A 27954-nucleotide genomic window follows, 5' to 3' on the forward strand; every position below is an offset into this window, starting at 1 on the left:
ATAATCTGGAGTGGGTTTTCATGGTGACAGCTGAAGGGAAATTCATTGTTTGCTTCAATTTCGAGAAGAAGGCTCTCACGAATGGAATGACACCGAAGATCGAAATGGAAGATCACTCTCGGAAGGAAAATCAAGAAATGGCACATAATATTTCTTTGTTATCAAGATTCAAGAGATGGTGCTCCTTTGTTCTTATGTCACTACATTAGGACAAGTATATGTGTTTTGCCAAAACCAAAAAAAGTCCATTTTACCCTCTGTGCTGGAAAGGACTGCCTGGATGGATAACAAGATTGATGATATGCTCACATCTTCAGGTGGTTCTACATCATATAGTGTTGGGTTGATTGCCAAAAAACTCGTTTTTTGCCCATCTTATTTTAGAATCTTTGTATATAGTTGGTTAGTTTTTCTTTTGGCAAATGTTATTTGTTTTTTTAGCCTCTATTTTTGTTGCTTTAGTTAGTTTGTAATGTGACATCCAGCTTCATGTTGGTTTTTTGGTTTATATATTTGCCTCTGCGGTTCAGAAAAAATATAATTGTATTAAAATTTTAATATAGCTTGTAGTGGTTAATGTCTCTAGTGGGATTTTAGTTAATACTATTTGTTATTTTTCTTTTGCTTTAACTATTAAGATATGTATTTTTAAATAAATCTCTAGATTTTTTAGTGGCATTTTAGTTAATACTATTTGTTATTTTCTTTAGCTTTAACTATAAGATATGTATTTTTAAATAAATCTCTAGATTTTTTTAGTGTTGCAATTAATATCATTACATGGTATATATATATATATATATATATATATATATATATATATATATATATATATATATATATATATATATATATATATATATATGTTGTATTTTTAAATACAAAAATGACTTCATTGTGGTTGTATGGAGATATGGTACAATCATAGGGCATCATTAAACATTTTCGCCTTGGGCATCAAATACCATTGGACCGGCCCTGGGGTACATCATGTGTATTGCTGATGCTCATGAGTTGTATGCAATTGAAGAATGTTCTAGAAGATGTTGCATGGCGGAAGATGATTGGTTGTCACCATTCATGGGCCTATGGACCAATAGGCTTGACCCATTAGAGTTTTAGGTCTGATCCCTCAAGTATAAATAGCGATACATGTTAGGTCATTTTGTATCTTGAATTCTAGAGTGTTAGTCGAATCTCTATGAAAATTGTACTTGTAACCACTGTTTGAGAGCTTTGAAAAAAAAATACTCTCCTCTTGCCTGTGGACGTAGGTCACCTTGACCAGACCACGTATATACTGTGTCTTGTGTGCTTATAGTTTTGCTAGTTATCCGCTTTACTTCCTAACAAAATGTTATATTTAGAAGCTAGTATAAATAATTTTATTTCAATTAAAGAGTTATTATAAAAAGTTAATAAATTTGTGTATTTTAAGGGTTTTTTTCAAGGTTCTAAAAAGCGTGAGGCGTGGCTTAGCGGCAAGGTCAAAGTTAAGTCATGGCAAGCCTTGGCGAGCCATGACGTTTTTCAAGGCGTGACTATTTTATATAAATTAAAAAAGATAAATCATATAATTATTGAATTTTATCAAATATATCAAGTTTTTAGACGTGTTATATTAATATTTAGTATCAAAAAGTTAACAAAAACTCAATTATTTAATGGCCGATCAGAAAAAACAAAAAAAAAAACAAAAAAAACCCGCGCCTTGAAAAAAACTCGCGCCATAACACGATAAGGCGCGCATTGACACGTTATTTGGGCGCCACGCTTAACAAACCCGCCTTGGACGTTTTCGTAACGACTAGGTCACGCCTCGCGCCATGGCACGCCTTGAGGCGCGCCATGGCGCGCTTTTTAGAACCATGGTTTTTTTCAAGGTTCTAAAAAACGTGAGGCATGGCTTGGCGGCAAGGTCAAAGTTAAGTCATGGCAAGCCTTGGCGAGCCATGGCGTTTTTCAAGGCGTGACTATTTTATATAAATTAAAAAAGATAAATCATATAATTATTGAATTTTATCAAATATATCAAGTTTTTAGACGTGTTATATTAATATTTAGTATCAAAAAGTTAACAAAAACTCAATTATTTTATAGCCGATCAGAAAAAACAAAAAAAATCCGCGCCTTGAAAAAAACTCGCGTCATAACACGATAAGGCGTGCATTGATACGTTATTTGGGCGCCACGCTTAACAAACCCGCCTTGGACGTTTTCGTAACGGCTAGCTCACGCCTCGCGGCATGGCGCGCTTTTTAGAACCATGGTTTTTTTTCCTCTCTCGTCCTGGGCCAAAGCCCCAGAGAATATGTTTGGAACGATCTTGATTAACCCTCTAATAATATGTGAGATACATGTAACTTGAACACAATATTAATAAAACTTACGAGTTTAAACCAATCAACACATTAATGAATGATACAAGTGAAATAGTTTTTTTTACCAAAATAATTAATTTAAGATTTTTCTTTTACCTAGGTGAACATTTCACGGTTGAACTGAGCTTATGTATAGGTACCCATAACCCCAAAAGTTCAGTCACTTCAGCACCACATCAACACCACTTCCCAACCATCTACCCTAGGAAATACACATCACTCCACCACACTAAAATTTAGGTGTACTTTATGCAAGTGGACTTGTACATTGAAGAAGATGAAGGAGGCTTTCTTGAGTTGAGGCGCTTTACCATATCAACAATAGAACACCACACCACACCACGTCACCTCCACACATATGAGGGGTGATGTTCCTTCGCTACCAAGTTGTCAAATCATCACCACATACCTTTGTGTTAAGAGCACAATGTATAATTTGAGAACTCATTAAAAATTATGCAATTTTTTTTCAGAAAGATAGTATACAACAAGTATATATGTATGTTGCTCGGTTGTAGAAATTTGAAGTAATAGTTAACGTTGCTAATTTTTACTATAAACGCAAACTTAAATTGATGTTATTGGGAATATTGGAATGAGTGTGAAGTGGAACCTCTAAGATACGGTATTCTGTACATATAAATTATTTACTGATATAAGTTAATGTGCATTTCAATATGTATAGTATTTATTTTGTATTGTCTAGGGGTGAGCATTTGGACCGGTGGACCGGACCGGACCGGACCGTTTTTTTGGACCCCCGGGCCGGTTCTCGGTTCTAGGAATCCATCAAAACCGGTCCGGTTTTTTTCCCGATCCGGTCCGGTTTTTACCGGGTTTGAAACCGGTTGGACCCGATTTTTAATTTTTTTTGTAAACTTTAAACAACCATAACTCATTCATTTTAAGTCGGATTGACACGCGGTTTTTCCAACGTTTAATTTACAGTTTGTAGATGAATTTAGACTATAATTTTGTTGATTTTGGTATTATATTCAATGAGTTACACTCTTTTAAAGTTGAGCTATCAAAGCTGAAAATTTTCAGTTTTTCAGCAACGTTTTTAAAATTTTGTAATCTGTGAAAAATTTTAAACAACCATAATTCATTCGTTTTAAGTCGGATTGACATGCAGTTTTTTTCAACATTTAATTTACAGTTTGTAGATGAATTTAGACTATAATTTTGTTGATTTTGGTATTATATTCAATGAGTTAAATTCTTTCAAAGTTGAGCTATCAAAGCTGAAAATTTTCAGCTTTTCAGCAAGATTTTTAAAATTTTGTAATCTGTGAAAATTTTTAAACAACCATAACTCATTCGTTTTAAGTCGGATTGACCTGCGGTTTTTTCCAACATTTAGTTTATAGTTTGTAGATGAACTTAGACTATAATTTTGTTGATTTTGGTATTATATTCAGTGAGTTACAATTCTTCAAAGTTGAGCTATCAAAGCTGAAATATTTCAACTTTTTAACTATTATTTTAGACTATAATTCTGAATTTTATGTATCTTTGACAGATAAATCATATGAAAGGGATTTTGGTGAACTTGATTTAGATGTTAGTTGCTTTTATTTGGAAAATTAATTTTGTAAGTTATAATATTATAACATCAATGTAGATTAGTTATGCATGACACAGACACGACACATCCGGTCCGGTCCACGGTCCACTATATTCTCCATAACTGGTCCGGTCCAAGAGCCGGTCCGGTTCGGTCCAAATGCTCACCCCTAGTATTGTCTGCTTATGTTTTGTTATTATGTATATTAATCTTTTTTTTTCTGAATTAACAAATAATATTATATAAAAAACACCGAGCCTAGCAAGGCGCTAGGACACAGGTAGAAAAATAAAGCTGAAATTAACAGTATAAAGGTAAAATCAGTAATTTATATATTAATCATGTTGATTGGTATAATTTATATAGTATCTTGTTCATTATAGTTTTAGAATTTTAAATATAATTACGTATTCCTCAACAAATAAATAAATATATTTGATCAAAATGAGGTATCCAAACAGGTTGTGAGTTGTGAGTGGTCCCATTGGATGCTGAGGTACACACGGACACACGGTACAAGGGCCAAGGGGAAAGATACTTTTGGATTGTCGTTTGTGTAGATCGGAATGTCGTTTCTGGCGACGGTTCTTACAATGAAGTCGCCGACCCACATTCGTGATCGTGTATGAGTGCATCATATCATACCACTTAAAAGCTCCTATTTTTTTTTTTTTAAGGAAAAACTTATATTACTCCTATTTAATAAAGAACAACAAATAACTTATATTAAAAATATTAACACAAACATTTGTTTATTACAAATATATGTTATGAGTAGGTGTGTTTATATTTCATTAAATAGTAACATTTTGCTAAAATTCGAACTTTAGTTTTTTTTTTTTTTTTTTTGGAACCTGCAAATATTATTAAAAGAGCCGCACTCCTAGCAAGATACTAGGAGGGGCAAAAGAGTACAAGCAAAGAGAAAGATTACATACAAATAAAAGGGTTGACACACCATTCAACCCATTGAAAATTACAATGATCTTTCCTATATTTAATCCATGTAAACACAGTGCATTTCGCCAAATCAGTCACTTTAGCAGGAGAAGTTCTTATTTTTTTGAAAATCCAATCACACATTGCTTTCCAAATAAGCCACGCCATCCCGTAGCAAATACTAATTAGACCAGACGGAGTGGGTGCGGTCTAGGTCGCACTCCATCCGCCACATCATCACGCACACCGCCCCCTGGGTGCGGTCCAGGTGTGGTCTAGGCCACACTACGGCCTTCCAGGGTAGCACTTCTTGCTTCAATGCTATTGGTCCTCGTGGTTTACCGTTTGCAAACGGTCATTTTTCAATTTTTTTTATACCAATACTATAAATACTTTATCAAATTAACCAAAAACACTCATAAACATTTTATGTTTTTTACCATCTTCTCTCTTTTCAAATCCACAAAAATGTCATCCTCCAAAAATCCAACCAACGAAAAAACACCCACTAGAAAAACCACAACTCCAAGACCTTCACTCGATCAACCGGTTTATTCGCCTCCTTTCTACCACTACGGGGGAATGCTTCCTTATTTTCCATAACATATCCAACAACCACGTCCTACGCAACCATTTCCACAAACACAACCACAATTTGACCAAGATTTTGATCCTTTTGATTTTGGTTCCCAACCAGAGTTTGTTCCACAAACACAATCACAACCACAAACATCCATTTCAAAATCTGAACCAGAATTTGCTCCACAAACTCAACCCTCTCAACCAGGAAATAATATAAAAAAGAAGGCGGAAGCTAAACTGTGGTCACCTCAAGAAGAGTTAGTATTAGCACAATCATGGATTGACGTTACAGAGGACGCGAAGACGGGAGGGAACCAAAAACATGATCGTTTTTGGATGCGCGTTAGAGCTCGATTCCAAAAAGGAATGAACATGGAACCATATCGTACTAAACATCAGGTGTACTCAAATGGGGAAAGATGAACAAAGACGTGATGTTGTTTAACGATTTATATAACAACATGAAACGGCAATGGAAAAGCGACGAAAGTGACGAAGTGATTTTGGAGAAAGCTTTTAACATTTATCAAAAAGAGTAAAAGAAGACTTTCAAGTTTTTTGAAGTTTGGAATCTACTCAAAAGCAACAAAAAAGGCAAAAACTAAGAACAAGCGATGAGCACATCGATAGCGGATCAAAACAGTCAAGAACTTCCGAATTCGAACACACTTCATCAGATGCTCGTGTTGGTTTCGACCTCAACGAAGATGAGCATGTTCAAGTGTCACCACCCCCGACCAATGGGAAGGGACAAAACAAAAAACAAAGGCAAGGGCAAAGCGTCGGAATCGGATGACTTAAAAGAAATGGGCGAGAATGTGCAAGACATAAAAGATAGAATGGATAAATTTTTGTAACTTGCTTTGGATAGAGAGAGTCGGAAACAAAGGGACAACAAACTGAGAGTGTTATCGATGGACACGTCGAATTTGACCGGGGATGCGCTTCAAGTTGTTTTGCAAATGACGGAAGACGTGAAAAAGCGTTACGCTAATCGTGGTTAATTTGTAATTGTTTTCCAAGTTTTTAATTATTTGATGTGTGTGTTTTTTGTTTTGTTTTGTTTGTTTGTTTTTTTTTTTTTTTTAAGTTGTAGGTTTAAGCTTTCTAGTTTTTTATTTTCTAATTTCCTAGGATTTTTTTTAAAGTATGTAATGGTTTTATTTTTAATTAATGAAATATTTTGTTTTTATTTAAAACTAAAAATTTTATTTATTTAAAAATAAAAATAATTAAAGGAGTGTGGCATCACTCCTTGGGTGTGGTATGAGACCACACTTTTGTGGTAATGGGTGAAGTGACGCCTACGTGTCACTACGGTTTCATGAGGAAGTGCGACACCACTCCCTCCAGCCTTAGGCTTTTCCTTTTCTTTACACATATCCCCCATTGCCAAACCTCAACAATTCCTCAATGGATTTAAAATGTGTATTGCGAAGGTCACACCAGTGAAACACCCAATCCCAGACCTTTGAGGCCATTGGGCATCGTAAATATTTACTTTTTTAACTATAGGCCATCCTAAAGTTGAAAAATATAGGTTCAAACTTAAGTCAATTTCAATTTTTAATGTTTCATATTAAATGATCATAACTGAACCATATTAATGGTATTTGAGCCTAAGCTTAAATGCATTTCGACTTGAATCTAAGATCATGTTCTTTAAATTTTGGTTTAGATTAATGAATGAACTCAAATGCAAAATAAAAGTAATTTGACAACCCCCCCTTCTCTCTTAAATATCATAATCTTAAAAGAACCAACCTAAGGACTTCTATCTACATCAAGAAAAATGTGAACAACTATTTTGAGTTTTCTTTGTCGCTCTCGGATGTGTGTGTCAAGATACCTTTGTAATGTAACACTTGTTTGATTGAAATTTCACTTTTGTTATTGTTATGATTGATTGTGTAATTTGTGAATTTATACATTTATGAGTTGCATGTTATTAATGATCTTGATACGTAGTGCCCCTCTAAAAATGGATTATTTACGCATAATGTTCATAGCGGTTGTCATAAACTGAAACCATTAGATCATGTTTTTAGCATACGGTGTGACCATGAAACAGAGTGTCACATCTTGATCTTGTTTTTTTTTTTTATATTGAATGAATGTAATAGGGGTGGCCATCTAACAGAGTGTCTATTTTTCATGGTTCTATACAACGCGTGAGGCCCTACTTTTATGCGTATACAGCCCATACAAACTCGCCTAGAGTTAATGAAATTGAAGAGATCGACTACACTTGTTAACCCTTTTCTCACTTCATCGGTATGCATTTGTACTAAAGTAAAAGACACATGACTAGCAACATTAAAACAAATAGATACAAACATAAAAATTATTTTTTCTGTCAAACAAAATACAACATTTAACTTCACGACATAAATTGCCATGCTGTTGCTTAGAAAACATAAATTATATTTAAAGAAGATAGAATGGGAAACATCGTATAAAACATTCAATCTCATTAATGTTAAATTAGAAAATAAATAAGTTTTAAAAGTAAGCATTAAAAAAAACAATTTATAAAAGAGAAATTAAATATTCTCCACTTTTGTTCCTACAAATCCTCCTATCCAATTAAATCAAGACATGTGTCATGTTAGTATACTAAAATTTCATTAAATGAGCATTAAATGTTACATATGTCACTATTTAATTTGGTAGGAGGATTTGTAGAAACAAAAAATAGAAAGATATTTAATTTCTCTTTATAAAATAAAGATGTTAATTTAGTTTTAAATGTATTTGAGGAATTTTCTGTCAATTTTAAAGTAAAAGTTGAAAAAGTCATATGTAATTCTTCTATTCTAATTTTCAATGATTATATTTTAGGTTCTGGGTGAGATCACACACAGCGACTATTTTAAGAGCCTCTCTCTCTCTCCTCTCTCTCTCTCTTCTTCGTTGATTCTTCTTTCCATAACAAAATTCTGCTCCTCTCCACCACCAAAAATCAAAATCCCTTATTTTCAGGGCTTATTTTTTTTTTTGCGTAATTTGAAGTCACATCCTTCGAATCTTTGAAAAATTTTCTTTCTTTTCCATCTGAGGTTTAAATGAGTTTCTAGTTTTTGCTCCAATTCAATTTCATTTTTCTAGAATTTTGTGGGTTTTACTCATTCCAACATTTAAAAGGTTTTATTTGGGTATTTGTTTTCAAGAAACCTTTGAAGAATTCCGTCTTTTCCCATCTGGGTTTAATTCCTTTTCCAATCTTGTTCCAAAGTCCACTTCATATTTTCTTTATTTTATGGGTTTTACTTCTTTCAACATTTGAAGGGCTGTTTTGCGTTTGATTGCTTATCTCTTTATTGAATTTAAAAAAATCTTGCAAACCATGCTGTAAAAACCCTGATTTTGTTCCTTACTTTTCAGTTTACCCTTTCTTCCGACTATATATATATACCATGGATTTGAAGAAATTTCAAGAATCAACCGATGGTGAGACTGCTGCCATGAAACCCGAATCAAGAAGCGTTGGTTCTTCACCAAAAAATTCGAGTGGTCAACTAAGTGGTTTAGGTTCAAAGTCGAAGGAATTTGGTAATATGAATAATAAAGAAATGTTTTTGAGGGCTGATAAGATTGATTTCAAGAGCTGGGATGTTCAATTGGATAAACATTTGAGTAGGGTTTGGTCAAGAGATAGAGAGAAAGAAGCAGCTCATACTAAGAAAGAGGAATGGGAAATTGATTTAGCTAAATTGGATATAAGGAATGTTATCGCTCATGGAACTTATGGTACAGTATACAGAGGTGTTTATGATGGTCAAGATGTTGCAGGTAAACATTCTCCATGTTCATCCATTATAGTAATATTTATTAATTTATCGTTGTTTGTTATTTTTCACGTTTTAATTTTTGTGGGTATTGATTTGATTGTTATAAAGAGATGATTATGTGGCGGTGTTCTTCGGTTCATACTTGTGATTTATCTTGGAATAATTGACATGTGAACAGTAGAAATTGATCAACTTTTTGTATTTATTACTTTTTCCCCACAATTGTAAATATTTTGTTACATAATCAATAAGAATGTCTTTTCTAAAAGTTGGATGGTTTCCGATGAATCCCTCCAAGTTTTGTATATGTTCATATAAACTGATTATTCGCACTTGAATAATCGAACTTAAGATCAAATAATCATTTGCTTATTCTTAGGGATAATTCGCTAAGTCCACTTTTATCTCAAATAAGGTATTGTCTGTTAATTAGTTAATTCTACATTTATTATCTTTACTGTAAATAATCAGAAAATCATAATTATTACCTGATTTTTGCTACCACCCTCTTAGGAGGTCAACTTACATGTTTATTAGGAGCATTTTATGCATCTAAGGGTACGTTTAAACTCTTACAATCGATAAGCCCCTTTTGCATAAATATTGATTTGTAATTATATCAGGGTTAATTAAGTAATTTTGAATCTTACAGTGAAGGTATTGGACTGGGGAGAGGATGGACTTGCTACTGCTGCTGAGACTGCGAATCTTCGGACATCTTTTCGACAAGAAGTTGCTGTTTGGCACAAACTTGACCACCCAAATGTCACCAAGGTTCATACTTTATTATATTTTTAAATGTCATAAATAGCAAACAAATTTTATGTCTTTATTCGTATTTTCTTTTTCTATAAAATACTGTAGTTTGTTGGAGCTTCAATGGGGACTTCAGATCTTAAGATCCCAACAAATAACACTTCAAATGCTGCTCAGAACTCTTTACCCTCAAGGGCTTGTTGTGTTGTGGTGGAGTATCTTCCTGGTGGGACCCTCAAAAAATATCTAATCAGGAATAGTAGAAAGAAACTGTCTTTCAAGATTGTTGTTCAACTTGCTTTAGATCTCTCTAGAGGGTCAGCTAAATTCTTACCCTTTTCTTCAAAAATGATCATTGTAAATCATGCATCTTTTAACGGATTTTTTTTTTCTTTCTTTTTTTGCAGTTTAAGCTACCTTCACACGAAGAAGATTGTACACCGTGATGTGAAAACTGAAAATATGCTGTTGGATTTAAATCGAACCCTAAAGATTGCTGATTTTGGAGTTGCTCGTGTTGAAGCTCAAAACCCTAGAGACATGACTGGTGAAACAGGAACTCTGGGTTACATGGCTCCAGAGGTACATACATAGTCTTTCAAACTGAGTATTTATTGCAACTACAAGAATCAAGAATAAAAGATAACGAGATTATTTTTTGATTTTCTGGTTTTTGTAGGTTCTTGATGGAAAGCCCTACAATCGGAAATGTGATGTGTATAGTTTTGGGATTTGCTTATGGGAAATTTATTGCTGTGACATGCCCTATGCTGACCTTAGTTTTGCTGAAGTATCCTCTGCAGTTGTTCGTCAGGTTTGTCTGTCTTTTATAAACGATGGAGAATTTGTAAAAAGTTGACCTAATAGAGAAGACCTCACTTCTTTGACTTTCTATATTTAGAGCATCTACAATGGGAGCTTATTGATTGTTTATTCAAAATGAAAAAGCTTTCTTAACCATTGTGGAGGGTTATTCAACTACGCCTTTTTAAAAATTGACTTTTGAAACCATTGACCTTGCTACATGTAGAAATAAATAAGTATTAAAACCATATAAGTAACAATGTATTATTGTAATATTTATTATTATAATAATATGGAAGATAATACAAATGATACAAATTAAAATTAGTGGGACCTTTAGATAAGTTGACTACAGGTTTTTGTTATAGTGGAGATTTAACGAGGTTTTTGAATTGTCGAGAGGAATTTTTCTTTAACAAAAAACCACCTCAAGATAAGTCAACCTGATTGTGAGTTTTTTCAAAAAAGTTGACTTCTTCGTTTATTAGGAGGAGCTTATTTAAAAATTGTTTTTTTTTTCTTCTGTCTTGTAATTAAAATATATATATTTAAAAGTTGTGGGACCTGCAAATAAGTTCCTTTTGTCCTCTAAATAGGTTGTGGGACCTTCAAATAAGTTTCTTTTGTCGTCGTGGGACCCACAAATAAGCTAAGAAGATGGTTTCGTTGTGGTGGGAATACATCGAGTTAAAACCATCTACACCGCCCCATTAGAAATAGTAATACTGGAGTTGAACTTTCACTTGTCAATTTTAGTCCCTCACATTTTAGGTTTATCAATTTCTACTTTGTTTTAGTTAAGTAACTATATAATTTAAGTGATATTAATTAATCATAAGTATAAAATTTATTATTTATGTATCAAATTCATATAAAATTTAATAAATATGGGAAAAACTAATAAGTTGAAGTGTCTTTGACAATCTTTTTAAGTTTAAAAAAAGAATGTATTAGGAATATAGTTTTTGGAGTAAAAATAGAGTAGGGTTGGAAATGAAATGTTATTTGGCAACAACCATCAATCGTATTTTCTTCATCAAGTAAAAAGAAAAACACTCGGATGTAGCTTGGCTTACCAAATAAAGTTTTGTCTTCATTAAGTAAAGAAACACACATACATACATAATTTATTTACTTATAATACATACCACCCTAGCTACTATCACAGTATTGGTTTCAGTCTAGCTAATATTTTATTTTGTATTATAATTGTTACAGAATCTACGACCCGACATTCCAAAATGTTGCCCGAGTGCATTTGCAAGCATTTTGAAAAAATGTTGGGATGCGAACCCAGACAAGAGACCCGAAATGGATGAGGTGGTGAGGCTTTTAGAGGCGATTGATACAAGTAAAGGCGGTGGAATGATCCCCGAAGATCAAGCCTCTGGTTGTCTTTGTTTTGCCAAAACCCGTGGCCCGTGATTTATCGTTTTTCCTCATCATTTTGCATAAGTTTACGAGTACGTAAACAGACACAAAAATTTTGTCACGTTGTCATTTAAATGGTAAAGACAAGCATGTTGGGGGTGGTGGTTATATATGCCTTATTTGGTTGTTTGCTATATAAATATTATAACAATTACTGTTTATATATGTTTTTTTTTGTGATATAAATTTTATGAAATAATTCGCTGGGGGTAGTTGTGTAATTTTGTTTACCTTATATACCATAATCAGGTCGTGTTTGGCGGCTATGCATAAGTTAGTTTATTGCAATGTTTTAAAAGTCAGTTTTTTAGTTGAATTGGTTTGATGACCGGTTCGCGTTTCAAATATTCAACCTGTTCGTCCTTCGGCTCAATTAAGTTTCTAGAATTTTCATGTTCAAACATTAAAAATACATATAAAAACAAATTGTAGATCACTCAAAATACATTAAAAAACACATATCCATAAGTTTTACATCAAAACGAAAACAAAATATAATTATTAAAACAAAATATAGTTTTAGATGGATACATATGTTTCAAAAAGTTACATAACATTTATCACATGTTTGTATTTGATTTAAGAGAAATCTAAATTAATGTGAAAAGACCATCAAAGTTTTTTATGCAAAATGTTTCAGTTTTGTGAGTTTTTATTCAATTTAACCATTTTTTTTTGTTCCGATACAAAAATAAGCATAAAATCGGTGCTAGTTGAATCGCTTACTTACATGGTTCTGAGTCCAACTGATTTTTAAACATTGGTTTATTGGACGATTGGGGTGACTAGTAAACAACATATAAACTAGTTTTTTTAAAAACTATTTGAAAGGGTTTATTGAGTGTATGAGGTTTTTTTTTCACAAGTTTTTCAAATATTACCATTATAATGCTAGATTTTAATTATATATCTAAATATTTTTGGCTAAAATACAGAAAAACACAATCAGTTGTCCACTTATATTTAGAAAAACAGTTAAATTATCTTTATGTTCAGATTAACTCCTATATTACAGGGTGAATAACAAAAAAACGAATCAAATCCTATATTAAAAAAAAAACTCCGGTTATCTTTATGTTAAAATAATTATTATATTTTAGGGCAAAAAACATAGAAAAATATAACCAATTATCCACTTATATTTAAGAAAAACCCAACAATTGTTTTATATGGATAATTCATGCAAGATTTTTTCTAAATATAGGTATATACCGGTTGTACTTTTTAGTATTTTTTATTATAATATAAATTTTTATTTGAATATAAAGAAAATTTGAGGGTTTTTATGAACATAGATAGACAATTGGTTGTGTGTGCGTGTGTGTATTTTATTTTTATTTTTTGTTTGTATTTTGCCCAATATTATATATATAGTAGGTGAATACCCGCACATTGCGTATATATATATATATATATATATATATATATATATATATATATATATATATATATATATATATATATATATATATATATATATAATAACACATGTTTCGTTAAAAATATTTAAGTCAATATCATTAACTTTGAAATAAACATTTTCAATTAGTATTGAAAAAAATAATTATTATTCTTAAACCATATTGTTTTTATTCTTATAGGATAACATACGATTTAACACTTATATACATAAAATAAAATAATATGAATGATATTTGTCATAATAAATTAAATATCTTAATAATTGGTGAAATATATTTAAGTCATTGATATTAAACATGAAATAAACCTTATCAAATACTATTGTAAAAAATAATTATTATTCTTAAACTGAATTACTTGAATTCTTATAAGATAACATATGTTTTAAACTTATATAAATAAAATAAAATAATATGCATGATTTTTTATAGCAATTAATTTAATATCTTAATAAATAAAAAACTATTAGTAAAAATAATTTAGTTAAAACCTATTGAATTATCCAATATTCACAATTTATACTATATTAATTTGAGTACTTACTAATTATAAGATATAAGTTAAAAAAATATTATTTTATTCATTTTGTAAAGTTTTTGCAGAACACTTTCATATAGATATTAGTATAATATTTACAAATAAAAATATAAATATGTAATTAAGTTACAAGTGAATGGAAGTATCATAACTTACTTGAAAAGTAACATATGTTAATGTATGTGTGTTCATGTCACTCAATAATAGAGTCAACATTCATACATATAAATATTTAAAGTTTGCTAGATCTAAGAGAAATCCATAAATGTTGTGGGGTTCGCCTATTTATTTCCTTTACTATTTTCTTTATACATTTCTACAAGTAGAAAAAAACTATTTTAGTCTAACACTTGATACATTAAATCCAACCATGGAATAAAAAAAAGATAACAAACAATATTTTGATAAAGATTTTGTCACACTAAAATATGCTAAACCCATATATATTAATACAACTTTTACACCATATAGTATAAGATGGAAAAATAAGCATTTATCTTCAAATAAAGATTTTGTCTCTTACCCTAGTAATTGTTAAGGTTTATACTTCATTTTTCCTGCTTACATAATTTTACACCATATATTAATTTTTACTACTTACATAATTTTTTGAATAAAAACTTTATTTTAATATTTTTGTGGTCCATTTGATATGATATGATATAATCGCCACTATGATTGTTGACATTTATAAATTACATTCTATATAGAATTGCAAATGAGTTATCCGCGCATTGAAATTACGTTTTCGTCCATTACATAATTTATTTTCGTTTTTATTAATTTCCTTAAGATATACTTTCAAGCTTTATTTTCGTCTGCCTTCTCCATACATAATTGTTTGGATCGAAATTTTATTTTGATATTTTTGCGGTCCACTTTATATAGTATAATATGTGGACTATGAACATTTGTAAATCACATCGTACATACGAAATACAAATTAGATATTATGTGCAAGTTATGTTTCATTTTTATTATTAACAAACGAGTTTTCCGCCGCAAAATGCGGGATGACATAAATACTAGTTTTTTATATTTTTCATATACCTTATCTTTAATTATATATTTGAATATCTTGTTATATAATTTTATATTTGTCAACTATGAAAGTTTTTAACAAATGAACATTTTTATAATTTTATAAGTTGTTAAAGCTAGGGAAAATAGGAGGAGCAACGTATCTTATTTTAGGCGTGTAAGGTGTTTTGTTGACTTGTGCCTATCAAATTTCTCAATCATGGTTTGTTGAACATGTAATTTTGTGATTACCAATTTACCTCATTGTTCTTTTGAGTAGCTTGCATTCTAAGTAACTGTAGTTTCATGGTTGACAACTAACCACATAAGGTTGGTTAAGGGGAATGAGATTTTGACTCGTGATCTTTAAGATCGTGTTGATAGATCCATGTAAAGTATATATTTGTTTTTTTATATTGAAATCGTAAGGACGTTTACCCTCAATCAATGGCTGAGGCGCCTTACCTTTACGTCCAACATATGATATTGTAACTACCATCATTTTGACTCAAAATGACCGCATTGGAAGAAAGTTGTAGGCGTTATTTAAAATGATTTACAATATTAACATGGTTCATACTCACTTTTATTTATTGCATAGAAAGTTAATACTTTACAAATTTATCATTATTCACATTTTTTAAGGATATATACTCCCAATATTGAAATTTGTATGATTTAGAAACGTCTCCATTTTGGACCGTTCTGCACTAGGTCAATTTTATAGTGGTTAACATTTAAGTTTTACTAAATGGTACTTAACCACCTTGAATGTACTATATATATATATATATATATATATATATATATATATATATATATATATATATATATATATATATATATATATATATATATATATATATATATATATATATATGTTGAAAATATACGATCTGATTACCACGAATAAAGGCTCGGATACCAGTTACTGGGTGACAGATATATATATTTAAGGAGATAAGATGCGGAAAAAAAATAAGAAGTGCGGAATAAATATAAACTGGAAACCTATAAATGACTGAAAGCTATAAATGAAATAAATGACAGTATTTAAATGACGTAAAGCTGTAATAAAATATATAAATATATAAATATATATAAAGTCGGTTCGTCAATAAATTGACTGAACTGGTTTAGAATTGGACTGGATCTTAATAGACTGTGTCTCTATTTGTTCAAAGTTCAATCCGGTAAGTAACAATAAGTTCTTTTTATGTAACAATGAATTGTTTACAAAACGATACAAAATACAGGGGTAATGTTTTTTTTGGTATGTGGGTATGGGGTTTTTTAAGGTGATTTGATGAGGTTGAAGTGGGTATTTGGAGGGTGATAGAAGGTGGAATAAGGTTGTAGTTTTGGTGGTATAAGGTAACAAAGAGAGTGATGTTGAAAGAGCTTTGGGTGGTTATGAATATAGATTTTCGTAGTAAATCTCTCTGGATAACCAATTCTCTCTCGCGTCTCTCTGGGGTTTGCAGTGGTCAAAAAAATCGAGGAAAATTCCTGGATGTAGGTAAGGTCCTGAATAATTTACGGTGCAAATCTCTCCTGTATTATCTTGTTGAGTTGTGCTCGGTGAATTTTTTCTTAACTTGCAAATTCTGATGTCGAAAAACAGCAAGGTGGTGATGGTTGTGGTGATTTGAAATGGTTTTTGGAGGAGGTTTAAGGAGGGTATTTGGAGGGTGTTTGGAGAGTATTTTGAGGTTGGCTATGTGTTTATTCTTCTGGAGTTGAGTGAGTAATGGGAATTATTACAAACAAAGACTAAAACACTTACACTTCCACTCACCCTCAAAACTCACGTATACATACATATATATATGCAAAAATGAATCAAACAACTCTTCCACTTGTGTTTGTTTATGAAAAAGAAATAGCTTGGTGGATGTAGTAGCTGGTAGAACACATGTAGGTTGGGTTCTTTTTGCTTTTGTGACAATTCTCTCAATCATATATATATATATATATATATATATATATATATATATATATATATATATATATATATATATATATATATCGCGCCAATTGTTGAAAAATGTTTTTATATGTGATCATCACTGAAATAAGACGAATTGGTTTTATATTATCTAACAAATATTATCAGTTATTTCAGGTTGCGTGGATTCGTGCTTAATTATGAAATACAAAAATAGGCAAAAGACGAAATACGCAAAGACGGAAAAATAGACGCATATTTGATCGTTTGAAGACAAAACAAATCAAAGGATAAAAATTGTCAAAACTTCAAAACATCAAGGGACCAATATGAAAATTCAATTTCTTAATTGAATTATAAACATTCAGTAAAAGAAAGCCACGTTCCCACTACTACCACTTGATTAAAAGCTACAAGCTAGCACAATACATACTCAAGTGTGTTTAAAGATGTTTTCTTTTATTATATGTACATATATATATACGTATATGTATGTATGTTGTATATATATATATATATATATATATATATATAGTATATGTATGTATGTATATATATATATATATATATATATATATATATATATATATATATCGTGCATATGTATGTATGATTGAGAGAATTGTCACAAAAGCAAAAAGAACCCAACCTACCTGTGTTCTACCAGCTACTACATCCACCAAGCTATTTCTTTTTCATAAACAAACACAAGTGGAAGAGTTGTTTGATTCATTTTTGCATATATATATATGTATGTATACGTGAGTTTTGAGGGTGAGTGGAAGTGTAAGTGTTTTAGTCTTTGTTTGTAATAATTCCCATTACTCACTCAACTCCAGAAGAATAAACACATAGACAACCTCAAAATACTCTCCAAACACCCTCCAAATACCCTCCTTAAACCTCCTCCAAAAACCATTTCAAATCACCACAACCATCACCACCTTGCTGTTTTTCGACATCAGAATTTGCAAGTTAAGAAAAAATTCACCGAGCATAACTCAACAAGATAATACGGGAGAGATTTGCACCGCAAATTATTCAGGACCTTACCTACATCCAGGAATTTTCCTCGATTTTTTTGACCACTGAAAACCCCAGAGAGACGCGAGAGAGAATTGGCTATCCAGAGAGATTTACTACGAAAATCTATATTCATAACCACCCAAAGCTCTTTCAACATCACCCTCTTTGTTACCTTATACCACCAAAACTACAACCTTATTCCACCTTCTACCACCCTCCAAATACCCACTTCAACCTCATCAAATCACCTTAAAAAACCCCTCAACCAGTGCAATTGCCGATGTCTTCACTAAGGCTCTCGATGAAACAAAGTTTCAATACTTCCTAGGCCGTCTAGGAATGTTAAATCCAGATAACATCTATCCTTAAACTTTTACTTTTTGTACAAAAGTGTGTTTACTTTCATTCAAAAGGAAAATTCAAAAACAATTGAAAATTGCTTTCCTTTTAAAAAATACCAAAAACATTCAAATAACCAATATTTCCAAAAACATTCAGAAAAACAAATCTTCAAAAAAAAAAAATTAATAAAAGACTTGCCATAATAAGCTTTTATAGAACCTTGTGATTAATCTTCTCTTGACTTAATTTTCAGATGCTTATGCTCGATGAAGATTTTAAGTCATATTGATTCTCAATTGGAGTGAAGGTTCAAATATCCTACTTTTCATAATGTATATAACTTTATTTCCTTCGATTTTATTTCATTATTGACGATTTTAAACAATCAAGGGACATAAGGTTAGGAGGTTCAGATGAAAACAAAAACCCATGTGAGAATTTGTGCCTCGTCGATCTAAATCATTGTGGAAATCATTTCTTGTGAGCTTAGGTGTGTCACTATTGCTTATAAGGTATACCCAATTATACCTTGTCACGGTCCCATTTTTGCTTAGATATCAAAATGACCAGGGACGATACATTCATTTCTTACATACTAGACAAACTGTCTTTTATGCCACCTATCCCTACCTAGATAAAAGCCAACCAAAAATGAAGACTTGCGATCCCATGATCCATCAAGCAAACAACGACATATCCTTACAAGAAAACCAAAGGAGAAACAAATATCTATCAACATCCAATCCTCAAAGACAAATCAACAAGAAAACAAATGGATTCAATAAAGATATACCAAACAAAACAAAAAAAATATTCTATATTTGGTATTTTCAAACAAACTTTCAACCAAATGGTTATTTCAAAACAAAAATCATAAAATCCCGCGATTTGTTTTTACCATTTTTCACAAAAGAAGATATCTCAATCACTCAAGTCAAATACTCTTAAAAAGGTCTCAAATGTAGCAAATTCTCAATGCTAAAACAAAATATCTTTTTACAATAAATCGATATTGATCAACAAACAGGATACTATCAAAGAAGAAGTTGCAACAACAATGGATTTCCCGGGATATTGTAGCCTTCATCACTGAAGATTCTTAGTTGCAAACTGCACTATGAAAATTGCTAAACCCCTCTACATGTATTTCCCGAGGGAGAGAGAGTGAACGTTAATGGCATGAATGAAGAAACCCACTGAGTAATGCCGAAACCAGTCTTATGTGATTGATTATCTAATAATGAGACTAAGTGACTTACAGGAAAAGCATAGCTGAACACCTCCAATATGAGTGTGAGTCGTCAGAGAGAGATATCACTCATTTTTAGTGATCATTAACTTGTTCTGCTGCCAGAACAACCAAACACCCAAGTGAAGTGTGAGCTATATCTATGAGCGTTCATCTGAATCGACCTGTTAGACCACTTGTCGTCAGAAATAATGCTATAAAATCTTAAGAAATTTCTTTAGATACATATATGACTACCCTTTGATAACCGAACCCGAGAATTTGATTCGGAAACAAATTTCTGAAAATCTTTTACATAAGATATGTTAAACCAAGTCACAAACTTTCAAAACGATTACAATGGTTTTATATATATCTTCTCATTGACAAAACTTTTATCCCAAATCTTCAAGATTAAAACTGTTAATGTGATTATATCTATCCTTATTTCATCAATGATCACATAGGGGGAAATTGTTGAAAAATGTTTTTATATGTGATCATCACTGAAATAAGACGAATTGGTTTTATATTATCTAACAAATATTATCAGTTATTTCAGGTTGCGTGGATTCGTGCTTAATTATGAAATACAAAAATAGGCAAAAGACGAAATACGCAAAGACGGAAAAATAGACGCATATTTGATCGTTTGAAGACAAAACAAATCAAAGGATAAAAATTGTCAAAACTTCAAAACATCAAGGGACCAATATGAAAATTCAATTTCTTAATTGAATTATAAACATTCAGTAAAAGAAAGCCACGTTCCCACTACTACCACTTGATTAAAAGCTACAAGCTAGCACCATACATACTCAAGTGTGTTTAAAGATGTTTTCTTTTATTATATGTACATATATATGTACGTATATGTATGTATGTTGTATATATATATATATATATATATATATATATATATATATATATATTATATGTATGTATATATATATATATATGTATGTATGTATATATATATATATATATATATATATATATATATATATATATATATCGTGCATATGTATGTATGATTGAGAGAATTGTCACAAAAGCAAAAAGAACCCAACCTACATGTGTTCTACCAGCTACTACATCCACCAAGTTATTTCTTTTTCATAAACAAACACAAGTGGAAGAGTTGTTTGATTCATTTTTGCATATATATATATATGTATGTATACGTGAGTTTTGAGGGTGAGTAGAAGTGTAAGTGTTTTAGTCTTTGTTTGTAATAATTCTCATTACTCACTCAACTCCAGAAGAGTGAGAAACGTAGAGAGAGAAAATGGGAATTATTACAAACAAAGACTAAAACACTTACACTTCCACTCACCCTCAAAACTCACGTATACATACATATATATATATATATATATATATATATATATATATATATATATATATATATATATATATATATGCAAAAATGAATCAAACAACTCTTCCACTTGTGTTTGTTTATGAAAAAGAAATAGCTTGGTGGATGTAGTAGCTGGTAGAACACATGTATGTTGGGTTCTTTTTGCTTTTGTGACAATTCTCTCAATCATACATACATATGCACGATATATATATATATATATATATATATATATATATATATATATATATATATATATATATATATATATATATATATATACAACATACATACATATACGTACATATATATGTACATATAATAAAAGAAAACATCTTTAAACACACTTGAGTATATATGGTGCTAGCTTGTAGCTTTTAATCAAGTGGTAGTAGTGTGAGCGTGGCTTTCTTTTACTGAATGTTTATAATTCAATTAAGAAATTGAATTTTCATATTGGTCCCTTGATGTTTTGAAGTTTTGACAATTTTTATCCTTTGATTTGTTTTGTCTTCGAACGATCAAATATGCGTCTATTTTTCCGTCTTTGCGTATTTCGTCTTTTGCCTATTTTTGTATTTCATAATTAAGCACGAATCCATGCAACCTGAAATAACTGATAATATTTGTTAGATAATATAAAACCAATTCGTCTTATTTCAGTGATGATCACATATAAAAACATTTTTCAACAAAATATATATATATATATATATATATATATATATATATATATATATATTCTGAATTTTGTAGTAAAAATGAACACATGAGAAGAAGAGCAAAAACTATATTCTATGATCAAAACTTGTAAAGATTAAATGACTCGAGATTAAGAGAATAAAAATAATTTTATGATATGTTTCATTTTGGACAAGCTCATTATGCTTTGATTTGATCTTCATGATTTCTTATTGATACTTTATCTTTGATTTTCATATGAAAAGTATAAATTTTATGTTCTGATTCTTTGTGTAGTTATTTCAAATGATAATTTTTTAGATTTGAAAATTTATTTTTTGGTTTAGACCGAACCAAACCATGAACTCGTTTTAAAAATATCTAGACCAAACCACTAATTTGAATATAGTTACGTCCTCTTGGTTCTTTGATTTTAGTTTGAATCGGTTTTTGCCTACGCTTCAAAATTGGTAGCATAGTGAAATACATGGACTATTTGTGCATTTGATGAACTTTAAGAGGGATTTAAAGTTAATACAGTTTCAAATTCATTGTATAATTTTGACAAAACAGCAAAAATGGTCACTATGGTGTGCATTTTTTCTGGATTTTCGTTCAAACCTCAATTTTTTTTGGCTTTATGGTTCTTTTGGCCATGTTTTCATGTGGAAATGATCCTTCCGAAAATTAAAATGACTATTATACCATTTTATTTTTATTTTTATATTTATAATATCTATTTTAATAATTAAAACAATAGAAATGACCATCACTCACTCTCTCTCTCCTACAGAAAAACTAAAAAAACACCTTAAATTCGTCTTCTTATTCCCAACCCACCTTCCATGTGAGATATGACCTTGAGAAAGGGTATAGGTAGATGAGCTGCGGGTAAAACTAGTAGACCATATGTATTTTGTTTTTATAAGACAAATTCACTCATTACATTCTTCTATAATCTATTTACTTGATTTCCTTACCTTCTTCCCTTGCCATTTCAACGAGGATCGGGATCCATTAACCATCTTCAAGAATGAGTTTGACGACCTTTTCCCCAGCTTCAACTTCAGTACCTGGAAACCCATCCGTTTTCTATCGGCACAGAACCAAGACGAACAAAACACACCCACCCTAAATGTTAGACAAGATTCAGGGCCAAAACCTTACGTGCAACGCTTGTTGAGGAATCTAGATCTTGCGTTTTGCCTCCGGTTAGAGATAATACCAGTAATAATGGAATCTTGTTGTTTGAAACTAACATCTGTAAGAAAAATGAGTAACAAATTTATACTTTTTAACTATGTAACATATATTATCAATAACGATTGAGATTATTAACATTTTTTTTGTTTGGTTATTATTTTCATCGTCTTCTTATCCTCAATTGACCAATTTATATTTATTACAATCGAAAGAATATTATTTTAAGTGTTGAAATTGATTTGCAAGTTTATCATACTTTATAACTAAGATACACTCTACAAGGTAATTTCGTCTTTTCTAGTGACGGAGCTTGAACCTTTGAGTTGGGGGGCCGAAAGCATAATAAGTATAAAAATTGGAAAACAGAGGGGCACAATCAATTTTTTTAGTCTTGGGCCTAATATGTAAAGTTTTCAATAGTACAATGACTAGTTTAAAAAAAAAAGACAAGGGGGCCACAACCCCTAGCCCTTAAGAAGATCCGTCCATGGTCTTTTCCACTTTTGTTATCAAATTGTTCACATGAAAAAAATGATAAGTATATTCTTGCACTAAAACTTACTAGCAAATGTGGATAACATAATCAAAATGTCTAAAAGTTATTCGAAAATAAAAGTAAAAGAATAATAATATACAAAGAATAACTTTACAATAAGCTGGACAAACTTGATTAATTTTAAAACTTACGAAATACAATTAGATTTTTTATGTTTTATTATGAACAAATTTGATTAATTTTAAAACTTACGAAGTACTAAATATAATTAGATTCTTTATGCTCGAATCTTCATGTTTTTCGTCCATATTTTAAATTTTTTATTTTCATGCACAAATCATGTGGCATAGATGTTCAACATTTGCCTTTTGGTTTTGAAATGAAAGGAAAATGTAATATGATCTTGAACAAAAGAGATGATAATATGGTTTGTAAAGAGTAAAAACAATAGTTATACACTTATGTGTACTTAAAACTCAAAAATAAAAGTGGCTCGCCATGCTAACTATGTTTCCCCAATCGTTGGTAGCATCATAGTTTTTGAAATTGAAATAACCAATGTTCTTCGAGTCTAAACGAGAGTGCGGAATTATATGTATACTGAAATTGAAAATACCAAAAGAACAAAATAAATACTAATACCATCAATCATATATAATTTTAAGTTTGAATAAATAACAAGTTCATTTAAACCAAAAAAATTGTTTTAGATGCTTCTAAAACCAAGAACGAAACCGGACACAATTGGTTCTCTTTTGGTTTTTTGGTTCAGTTTAAATCGATTTAATCCTACCCCTAAAAAATAAAAAATAAAAATAAAAAAATTTAGTAGATAATAAAATGTAGACTGTAGGGGACTGTTTGTACGTTTTATGAAGTTAAAGGGGGTCTATAGTCAATTTACTTTCAAATTCTCACCTATTCCCGGCCCCTTTCTATAAATTTAAGCTAAACTCTCTGCCTTACTGGCCCATATGATCACCGTACAATTTTCACCGCCGAACGCCGGAGAAAAAGTTTGCGCGTCATTTAATACGGAGGCGAATTTTTGTTATTGTAATAAAGGCAATGGGCAACGTCGCCCTAGATACATTGATGTCGGATTTCCTCCAAAAGTCCGGCGGCGTTGCCGTAATTGATGGAGGGCTCGCGACGGAGCTTGAACGATATGGTGCCGACCTTAACGATCCACTCTGGAGCGCAAAGTGTCTCCTGACTTCTACTCATCTTATTCGTCAGGTATACAAAACCTCACTCCTATTTTGTTGATGCTTGAATGGACACTTACATAAGTAAGCTCCATGAAATGAGTTTTTTTCGTAGTTTCACAAATATGTAGTCTCTGCGTTCTAGGTTTTTCGTTTATTTTAGAGATTGTTAAAAGGTGGATGAATAACGAAACAGCTCCTGAAGCGTTTTGGTAGTGACGCCAAATTTTTACGTCCTAGGCTCAAAATAGAACGTAATCGTACTCTTAATAACTGAAACGAGTTAATAATCTCTTTTTCAGTACTATGTTATATATTGTAATGAAAAACCGATTATACAAGGGTTCACGAACTAATTTGTATGAATTGCAATGAGCAGCTTCTGTAGAATCACAGTAATCTTAGTCGATAATTACAGTTTTGGAGTTAAGTGACTTGGTTTTTGATTATTATTCATCTTCTTAGAGGAGCGAATGTTAGTTGGAGAGTTTTCAGAAGAGTAAGCACATTTATCAACCCTAGAGTAACCTTAGTCGTTCAACCAGAGAGGATTGTTTGCTAAAATCTCTTTCCCAGGCAACTAACTGACAGCATACTGAAATTTGAACATTTTCACTATATTTGTGTCCTTTCCACAGTGTACTCATCTGTTTGGAAGTTTAGGTACACCTTGATTATCTTGAAGCTGGGGCAGATATAATAATAACAGCATCTTATCAGGTATAACAAAGTGGTTGCTGTATATGAGCATATCTCTCCCTTTCTCACCTTTCTTGAATTGGACATGGACAGGCAACAATTCAGGGGTTTGAGGCGAAAGGCTATTCTCCAGAAGATGGTGAATCCATGCTGAGAAAAAGTGTAGAAATTGCACATGAAGCAAGGGATATATACTATGAGAGATGTCTTGAATCTTCTAGTGATTGTGATTGTAGTCATAATGGTAGAATTCTCAAGCATCGTCCTATCTTAGTGGCTGCATCTGTAGGGAGTTATGGGGCATATCTGGCTGATGGTTCTGAATACAGGTGATAAGCTTATTGTTATCACTTATCAGTTGCATATTAGTGTTTATGTTTAACAATTGTATCTTTCTTCATACAGTGGGGACTATGGTGATGCAATGGATTTGGAATTCTTGAAGGGTTTTCACAAGAGAAGAGTTCAGGTTTTAGCTGAATCTGGTGCTGATCTGATTGCATTTGAAGCTGTGCCAAATAAGCTCGAAGCACAGGTATATATATGGGGCACAACTTAATTTTATCATTTCCACAGTTTATTTTTGGACAAATTGCTAGAAATAGCAACATACTTGGTTAATTTTTTAAATAGAAAGAACTCAAAACCAAAAAAGTGTTTAGATTTATGGTAATAAGTAAGTAGTATTGAACAGGCTTTTGCTGAGCTTCTAGAAGAAGGCATTATACATATTCCTGCATGGTTTGCCTTTAATTCCAAAGATGGTGTAAATGTGGTGAGTGGTGATTCCATGGCTGAATGTGCTGCAATAGCTGATTCCTGCAACAAAGTTGTTGCTGTTGGAATCAACTGCACCCCTCCTACATTTATCACTGCTCTAATTTCAACAATAAAAAAGGTATTCAAAACTCTTATAATTATTAATTTGGCATGCTGATGATAATATGCATGAGTCAAGAAAGTCAAACTGTTTTGATTGAAAAGTATGTTGCTGTTTATCGCTTTTCTTTGATCAGGCAACAACGAAACCGATACTTATATATCCCAACAGCGGTGAAACTTATGATGCTCAACGAAAGCAGTGGGTGGTAACTACTACTTTATCTTTATTTATTTACTAGGTGTGAGACCCGTGTATTACACGAGTTTATTAAAAATAAAAATTTTATATCAATATATAAACATGAAATATTTTATAAAGTAATACTTTACATAACAAAATGTAATATTTTAAAACATTTGCAAAAGAAATTAAATCGTTTGGAGTATTTATGAGAATTTATTATCAAATTAATAGGATGGTTTTATTTCCTTATAGAATCCATTGCAATTTTATGGAATTTTATTTTAAGAAAATGGAAATTCTTAAAAAATGACAAGTGGAAAATAAAAATTTTAAAACTCCCACAAAATGACAAGTGTCAAAATGAAGGAAAAGATGACATGTGGCAAAAAAAAAAAAACCTTCATTTAGTAGAGAGATTTATTATTTTTTACCTATTTGATTGACCAAATGGAATGGAATGATATTTATAGAAAAATAGTGGAGTTCCAGATGAAGATTTTGTTTCATACGTGAACACATGGTGTGAGATGGGGGCATCACTGATTGGAGGTTGCTGCAGAACTACACCCAACACCATTAGAGCCATTTATAGGGCTCTTCCCACCAGATCCGAATCTTCAAACTGAAATTTATATACATATATATGATTGATGATCAAAACCACATATTCAAGGTTTCTTAGTCTTTCTTCTGTTTTATGAGTTTTGAATGCACCAATTTTTCAATTTTACTATGTAACCGATGGATGTTTGAATTGAATGATTTTAAGGTGCTAACTTACATGTTATGTTTGAATGGATCAAGTAACTCTAAATTGATTTCTGTTGACAATTTGATATGAGAACCCAAACTAAATCAAAATTCATTCCGAATAAACCAAATTACAATTCGATTTATATTACTTTAACGTTACAAATTAACAAGATATAGTTGTCAAGTTTTAAATGCAAAAATTATTTGTTTTTTTAATAAATGTATTAAAGGGTAATGATTTTTATTTTGGTCTTGTCTTACCATGTAAGTAACAAAACCACTTTAATAAACTAACATATGATTAAAGATATATGCTATGGGGGAATAGTAATTTTGACTTTTTTTATGGTATGTTAGGTAATTGGGCCATGTTTAGATTCCAGATAAGGTAAGTTAGGCCATCAGACCATGTTTAGATTCCAGATAAAGTGCAATATGTACAAATGATATTGAAAAATATGACATACCTGGAGAAATGTTATGAAGATAAGAAGCTGCATACAGTTAAAAAAACGTCTAATCTCAATAACAACAATATTAATAAAACTAAAACTAAAACCAAAACCAGTCTAATGCAATAACAATATTAATCAAACTAAAACTAAAACTAGTGTTGTATTAAAAATGAATCTTACCATACAATCCATGGCGACAAATAAGATTTCAAACTGTTTAAAGTTATCCTTCTTAATATGGGTATCCGTTGTATGA

The 27954-nt window shown here is 31.1% G+C and overlaps 2 protein-coding genes across 4 annotated transcripts; both read left to right on the forward strand.

The window, feature by feature from the left end:
- Positions 1-8333: 8333 nt before the first annotated feature.
- LOC145114495 (Protein kinase superfamily protein) lies at positions 8334-12533 on the forward strand. Its single transcript, XM_079050514.1, has 6 exons — positions 8334-9261; positions 9913-10034; positions 10125-10333; positions 10424-10598; positions 10696-10830; positions 12039-12533. Exons 1-6 carry the CDS (start codon positions 8886-8888, stop codon positions 12243-12245), a joined length of 1224 nt encoding a protein of 407 aa, XP_078906640.1. The 5' UTR covers positions 8334-8885; the 3' UTR covers positions 12246-12533.
- An 11955-nt stretch (positions 12534-24488) lies between these two features.
- LOC145114496 (homocysteine S-methyltransferase 2-like) lies at positions 24489-27321 on the forward strand. 3 transcript variants are annotated; one of them, XM_079050515.1, is made up of 7 exons: positions 24489-24756; positions 25389-25445; positions 25518-25753; positions 25830-25959; positions 26119-26322; positions 26441-26512; positions 26961-27321. In XM_079050515.1, the coding sequence occupies exons 1-7, from the start codon at positions 24586-24588 to the stop codon at positions 27114-27116; spliced, it is 1026 nt and encodes a 341-aa protein (XP_078906641.1). In that variant the 5' UTR covers positions 24489-24585; the 3' UTR covers positions 27117-27321. The 3 variants fall into 3 exon arrangements, with proteins under 3 accessions (XP_078906641.1, XP_078906642.1, XP_078906643.1); XM_079050516.1 differs by having other exon boundaries at positions 26441-26509; XM_079050517.1 differs by lacking the exon at positions 26119-26322.
- The last annotated feature ends 633 nt before the right edge of the window (positions 27322-27954 follow it).

The sequence above is a fragment of the Lactuca virosa genome, chromosome 5, assembly GCF_052849685.1.
Source record: "Lactuca virosa cultivar CGN04683 chromosome 5, Lactuca_virosa_CGN04683_v6, whole genome shotgun sequence".
In the NCBI taxonomy this organism is placed as follows: domain Eukaryota; kingdom Viridiplantae; phylum Streptophyta; class Magnoliopsida; order Asterales; family Asteraceae; genus Lactuca; species Lactuca virosa.